The 7,640-nt window shown below is 36.2% G+C and overlaps 1 protein-coding gene across 1 annotated transcript; it reads left to right on the forward strand.

Annotated features, from left to right (window-relative positions):
- The first annotated feature begins 249 nt into the window (after positions 1 to 249).
- On the forward strand, positions 250 to 2,728 carry LOC111899252 (beta-caryophyllene synthase). The gene is made up of 7 exons (XM_023895117.3): positions 250 to 375; positions 472 to 745; positions 823 to 1,204; positions 1,317 to 1,535; positions 1,678 to 1,816; positions 1,915 to 2,163; positions 2,265 to 2,728. The coding sequence occupies exons 1-7, from the start codon at positions 283 to 285 to the stop codon at positions 2,556 to 2,558; spliced, it is 1,650 nt and encodes a 549-aa protein (XP_023750885.1). The 5' UTR covers positions 250 to 282; the 3' UTR covers positions 2,559 to 2,728.
- Positions 2,729 to 7,640: the final 4,912 nt, after the last annotated feature.

Consider the following 7,640-nt stretch of genomic DNA (forward strand, 5'->3'; position numbering starts at 1 on the left):
TATAAATAAATATATTTAATCAACCAAGTACTGTACATCATTTGTTGAGTTTTTGTTTGTAGTCGATGCATTCAAAATTTTAATAGCTAAATACGAAATTGAAAAAAAATAAATTAATTAAAAAATAAAATTGACAATGACACCTTTTTCATAATTCAACAATATGAAACGTTTAAAACATGGTGTGATGAAATACCTTATAAAGACCTTCTATAAATAGCATAAATCTACTTCACGTTAACATGCAAAAATTCAACTGGCATACACTTTCCAAACCTGTCAATGAACATGTCTCTTACACAAGAGGAAGTAATTCGCCCCCTTGTCAACTTTCCTTCCAGCGTGTGGGGAGATCAGTTTCTCATCTACGATGAGGTATGTACATTATTAGAAGAAATGCCTATTACTTTTATGTTTAACCATGTGTACATCAACTTTTTTTATGATTAACAAATGGGTGTATGCATGTAGCACGTGGAACATGCTAGGATGGAACAAATAATGGAAGACTTGAAACAAGAAGTGAGGGAAGACATAATGACAACTTTGGATGTTCCAATGGAACACACAAATTTGTTAAGAATGGTTGATGCAATCCAACGCCTTGGCATAGCTTATTATTTTGAAGAAGAGATTGATAAATTGTTGCGACATATTTATGATACATATGGTGATGACTGGAATGGGGGGAGTCCTTCCCTTTGGTTTCGACTTATGCGACAACATGGTTTCTATGTTTCATCGGGTTAGTATATATGCATAAATGAAATAATTATCTATCTTCCAAAAGAAGCTAAAATTGTTTTACATGAAACGAAACAGACGTTTTCAATAGGTACAAGGACAAAAATGGAGCATTTAAAGAATCTTTAGCGAATGATGTTCAAGGTATGCTTGAGTTGTATGAGGCAACTTATGTGAGGGTGCATGGCGAAGTTGTACTAGATGATGCTCTTGTTTTTACAAGAATTCACCTTGATGAAATAGCCAAAAATTTAGTTCAAAGCAACTCTACTTTGTCTATCCATATACAAGAGGCACTAAAGCAGCCTATACAGAAAAGGTTGCCAAGACTAGAGGCTTTGCGCTACATTCCTTACTATGAACAACAAGCTTTTCATAGCGAGACTTTACTTAAACTTGGGAAGTTAGGGTTCAACTTGCTTCAATCGCTACATAAGGAGGAGCTTAGCAGAGTTTCCAAGTATGCATATATACTCCTCAATCCAACATGGTTTCCTTTTTTAAATATATTATTCAAATTTTGAAAGTTTTTAATTAATTAACTTCTACATGCGCATTAATCTATTATATAGGTGGTGGAAAGGTCTTGATGTCCCAAACAATGTACCTTATGCAAGAGATAGAATGGTTGAATGTTACTTTTGGGCACTTGGTGTGTACTTTGAGCCACAATATTCTAGAGCTAGAATTTTCTTAACCAAAGTGATTTCAATGGCAACAATTCTTGACGACACTTATGATGCCTATGGTACTTATGAAGAACTTAAGATCTTTACCGAAGCAATTCAAAGGTATCTTCTACTCACACCATCTACATATATAGCTAGGAACACACACATATATATAAAATTGTTATAATTATGGACATAATCAAAGTCCTTAAAACATAATTATTCTTTTAATCAAAGTACGTAATCAATCAATCTCGTATAGGTGGTCGATTACATGCTTGGATGGGCTTCCAGAATACATGAAACTGATATATGAAGGGCTATTGGATATTTACAAAGAAATGGAAGAAATCATGGCATGTGAAGGAAAATCATATCATCTCAGTTACGCCATAGAGTCTGTAAGTTTTTACACCTTTAGTGAATTTGCAATAATAATGTTTTATAATCAAAATTCTTACAATGTATGTGACTGTTGTGATCATGTTTCCATTTATAGATGAAAGAGTTTATTAGAAGCTACATGATGGAAGCGAAATGGGCAAATGAGGGATACATACCGACAATAGAGGAGCACATGTCGGTTGCATTTATCAGCAGTGGGTATAGCATGCTTGCAACAACATGTTTTGTCGGCATGGGTGATATGGTCACAAATGATTCGTTCAAATGGGCTCTTACCAAACCTCTTCTTGTTAAAGCTTCATGTCAAATTGCTAGACTCATGGATGATATTTTCTCCCAGAAGGTGCGTGCATATCGAAATTTGAGATTAATTCAGTTGAATTTTATGACTTCTTGCTTTAGTTTTGATGTGTTGACATATTTTGTTACTAAAAATGCGAGCAGGAGGAGAAAGAAAGGACGCATGTTGCATCTAGTGTTGAAAGCTACATGAAGCAATACGATGTTCCAGAAGAGTATGTCCATGACTTATTCAACAAGAAGATTGAAGATGCTTGGAAAGATATAACCCAAGAGTCCCTCGTGTGTCAAGATGTTCCAATGGCTCTAATAATGCGTGTGATCAACTTGGCACGGGTGATGGATGTTCTATATAAGCGTAAAGATAGTTTCACACATGTTGGAGAAGAATTAATAGGTCATATCAAATCTCTGCTTGTTGGTGCTATAAGTATATGAGTTTCAACTTTCAAGTCCGCGTGTTATGCAGTGTTTCACACACTGCCGGTTTTCTTGAAAATGGTTTATTTTCGCAAGTAAGGTCTCAAGTTATTTGGTGTTTGATAGCTGTGAGAATAATTTATTACTGCTTATTTATTAATCATATAAAATTTGGTTTTTCGGTTTTACGGGTTAATTAATTGGGTTTCTGTTTTGGCGGGTTCGGGTTGGTTAACCCAAATGACACAAGCCCACATCCAAATTACTAGTTTGAAACAAATAAGATGAAATTAATCTATCAGAACTGTTAATCTATATATAAAATAATAATGTACATACAATCAAAAACAGACAATCAGATGAACTATTTTAAAACTAAGAATCTGAAATTGCAATTGAAGAAGGAAATATTGCAATAACTCAAACACTCTCAAACACTAAAAAGATATTGGGTACAAAACAAACATGACAATAACTAGTGAAGAAGGAAACACACTGACGTCTATCAGATTATCACCTGGTTCAGGTTCATGTTCAGTGGTTGGCAAACATTAAAAGAACTCGTTAGTCAGAGATACCGCAGTACACAGGTGGCTGGAGAAAGTCACGAACCCTTGTGACCTGTGAGGCGGAGGGAACGACGGCAGGGGAGGGAGAACCCTAGTGAGGACCACTGGTGGCCGGAAAGAGAGTCTCAATCCTTGCAACTTGTGAGACGGAGAAGGAGATGTCCAATGAAGAAAGTGGGACGAAGGGTCTCAAATCAAAAGGTGAACTGAAAACTGAAATCAGGGATTGGATTCGGGTATAGACCTATGGGCCTGGGGGTGGGGGTGGGGGTGGGAATGGTAGTATTAGTTATTTAATATTGACTTAAAAATTTAGGGATAATAAAAAAAAAACATATATATTAAGTTTTTCTTTTGGATTAAAGGTTAACTTTATTTATTATTTTTTTTTTTTTGGAAATCTTCAGAAAAGTCCTAAAATTTTACCATAATTTATGAAAAAATCTCAAACTAAAATTTGTTTACCAAAAAGCATGAATTACCGTTAAAAAGACGATTTGGCCCATTTTTTCCGGTTTACCGGTTTTATTACTTACATGTTTCACTAAAGTCTCATTATTTTACCCTAATTTGCGAATAAGTCCAAAAATAAAATTTACTGATGATTTGACCATTTTCTTCATGTAACATACATTTTATCGGTTTCATTGCTGACTTAGACACCTAGTCATTAAATTAGTTGATAAGATGAATACGATGGGTTATATAATGTCACGTTTACTATAAAATTTGATATCCATCTCATTGGCTCATTTATGACTATGTATCTATGTCAGCAATGAAACCAATAAAATGTGTGTTTCCAAGAAAAAAGGGTAGAAAATGAGTTGATGTCTAATGAGATGGATATATTGGGTTACATAAGATTAGATAGACAATTTGATATTTCTTATAAACGTTAAAAATAATGCAATTGTTGTTAGTTTATGTAATTATCGTAGTCTTCGTTTGATGCATTTTATGTTCCAAAAAGATATACAATACATCTGGATATTAAGTTTTATGCTAAACATAGCATTATATAACTCAACATATCTATCTCATCATCTCATTTAATGACTAGACGTCCGGGGTCAACAATGAAACGGTAAAATGTATGTTACATAGAGCAAATGGCCAAATCATCAGTAAATTTTATTTTGAGACTTATTCGCAAATTAAGGTAAAATAATGGGACTTTAGTGAAACAGATAAGTAATAAAACCGATAAACCGAAAAAAAAGGGGTCAAATCGCCATTTTGTGCCGGTAATTCATGTTTTTTCGTAAACAAAATTTAGTTTGGGACTTTTTCATAAATTAGGGTAAAATTTTAGGATTTTTTTGGAGATTTCCCTTTTTTTTCTTAAAAATATTTACATTTTTTCAGATTTCGCTATGATAATTTTATTTTTCAGGTTACTATTTATATCTTTTTATTTCGATTTAGCTCTTATATTCTTTTTTATTATTCAAATTAAACTTCATTTTTATAATTTTTTTTTCTAAAAGTTCCTCACATGTTTGTTATCTTGAAAGTTTTCTAGCATACGATTCCATAATTTTAAGATAGATGATCCCAGCTTAATGATGGTTTAAAGTAATAATGATGGTTTAAAGTAATCTAAAGAGTTTGTGATGTAATTTCATTGTTTGGTGATTGTATAAATTTCTCTTCCATGTTGCATCATCAATGTGGTGATGAACGTTGTAGGCGCATGTAATTAACTAAAAAAGTTCAACCCAAGAGGCGTCACAATCACCGGTACGATTAATGGTTATTCTCATTAGGAGCCATAAGGATCGATAAGGGAAAAAGAACAACCATCCCTAATTCACCTTCCCACCAAAAGATGTTATCCCTCTTTTCTTCTTTTCTTTCTCATCTTCCATCATAGAACCTTATAGCTCCCCTATAAGAATAAAAAGACCAACAAGAACAACTTTGACCATTTTTTCACCATAATCAACATAAAAAAATGAATGTAGATAACCCTTGATTAAACTAATGATCGTTGCGCATCTTGGGTTGAACTTTTCCATATCATTACAAGAACTTATAATGTTCTTGGCCAATCATCAATCAATGGATTTACATAACCATCTCTCTAGATTTACTTCAAACCATCATGAATTTGGAAGCATTTGTTATAGAATTATGGACCCAGATGCATGAAAATACCAACATAAATTTTCATTTTTAAACCATCAAATTCATATAATTGTTTATTCAAACCCAATCAGAGTAAATGAATTTTTCAAACATTAGAGTAATATTATAACAATCAGTACGGAAAAGCCATCAGGGGATGTTGTGGAGTCAAGTCGGACCCTTCCCTTTGAAACTGGAAGTACCTGAAAATGTTTAAACCACAAAACTGTAGGCACAAAGCTTAGTGAGTTCCCCAAAATACAACATACCATACATAGGAGAGAGACTGTTATGGGCCACCCACAATCTTAATGTCACTCTCAGCCATGATCCAATCATGGTCTTTTCCTGCCACAATAGGAGCCAAATCTTGGTCTTACGTAAAAGTGACAAGAGCCACCTCCTGGTCTTCTATTTAAGCATCATAAAGACAACTAGCATCCTACTTATATCTTTCGGGTCCAGACCCTAGACTTGCATACAAGTGTCAGGTGCCACCATCTAGTCTTTCATACATATGCCTCGGGCCACCACTTGGTCTTCCAAGCAAGTATCACATAGACAACTAATATCCTACATAGTATAGTGAGAAGATTCACCTACCTAACACAATCCACAACTAACAGCTCCCAAAACCAACGGATGGGTGTTAAACACATCCTAACAAACCACGTAAGGTAAACCCTAAGTCTAACTTCTAAAAATAGAAATTTGACCAAAAGTCAACCCATGACAAAAGTAAACGGTCAAAGTCAAAGTCAAGGTCAATAATTATCATCATCAAACCTCCATTTCGTGACCTCCTTGTGGGCACATTGTGATCACAAAACGCTAAAATAGTTGAACTGACTGTAACACCGTGAATTTCAAAATAATTTTTCGCATAATTTAAAAACATATTCATTTAATTTTCATAAAACCTCATTGTTTGAAACTCGAATCAATGTCATACAACGAATCCCAAGATCGCATATCATAAAAATCCCATGTGTGTGTACTGATCAAGCCGACGCCTTCCCACGGTCATCACTAGTACCTGAAACAATAAACACCAACACTTTAAGCACAAAGCTTAGTGAGTTCCCCAAAATACCACACATAACACATATTAGCCACTCGAGGCTATAACTCTATGGGTCCGTAGATCCTACTCTGTGAACCCTCTGGTTCTAACTCTGGGAACCTTCCGGTTCCAACTCTATAAGCATGCACATCATAAATCACATAGAAATAATGCAGTACAACACATAACATACATATAGCATACAAATACTCTGTCACATAACTCTGGTTTCCTACTCAAGGTAAAGTATAGTGAGAAGACTCACCTCGCGTATCTCGATAACTCGCAAATCCCGGAAATCACTCGCGCCCGATCCTCCGAGCTATAATCCCCCTATAACACCATATATCTCTAATTAATACTTTTACAACTAAGGTTGACTACCCCTAACAAGTCAATGCTAGTCAACTCTGGTTAACGGTCAACGGTCAACTTTGACCGGACTCGACGAGTGCACTAGAGCGACTCGGCGAGTCTATACGTGTCCACTGACTCCCTAGGATCCTCTCTTGACACGTCGAGTACATCCCTGACTCGACGAGTACCACCTGGCACGAATCGCAAGGCCACCACGACTCAACTCGCCGAGTCTCAAGAACAACTCGGCGAGTTCCAGCTTGACTCAGTCCACCTGTCAACCCTCTCTGACTCTCCCTAACTCACTGAGTCAACCCATAACTCGGTAAGACCACTCGCTGAGTGGTTAAAGGCAATCTTCACGCTACTCGCCGAGTCTGTTCTTCGGACTCGGCGAGTCTAAGCCATGCATGAACTCAAACTCACTCCTGAGGTCAGATCCATCCAGAAACTCATAGATCCAGTCCTTCCAAGCACATTTATCACGTAAAGTTACAATCTTGGCTACCATGCAACGCTTACAAGGCTTCTTTTGGTGAAATGACATCTAAAATGGTAACCTAAGTCCCCAACTTAAAAGGATAGGCATAAAGCAGGGTATTTGGGACTTGCTAGACCTACTAAGATCCAGATCTAGGTACCAATTCCCAAAGGGACCTCTGACACTCCAATTACAAGGCATTCAAGGCATGAAGAAACCCTAGATTTGACCATATACATAAAAACATGAGAATAAGCTCCGAATAATACCTCAAATAGCTTCCTCTGCCAAAATGGAAGTAGATCCAAGCTCCCCATCCCTCCTAGTTTGGCCTTCCTCTTCCCTTCTTGCTAACACACTCAAAGATGATGAATAATGGCCTCTTTTCTCACTCACAAGGACTCACATGTGCTCTGGTGCTCTCAAGGTCGAAGGTAGCCGCAATGAAGGGTTATAAGGCCCTTTAAATAGGGCTCAGGGCCGGGAAATTAGGGTTTCAT

The sequence above is a fragment of the Lactuca sativa genome, chromosome 9 (assembly GCF_002870075.4).
Source record: "Lactuca sativa cultivar Salinas chromosome 9, Lsat_Salinas_v11, whole genome shotgun sequence".
NCBI lineage: Eukaryota > Viridiplantae > Streptophyta > Magnoliopsida > Asterales > Asteraceae > Lactuca > Lactuca sativa.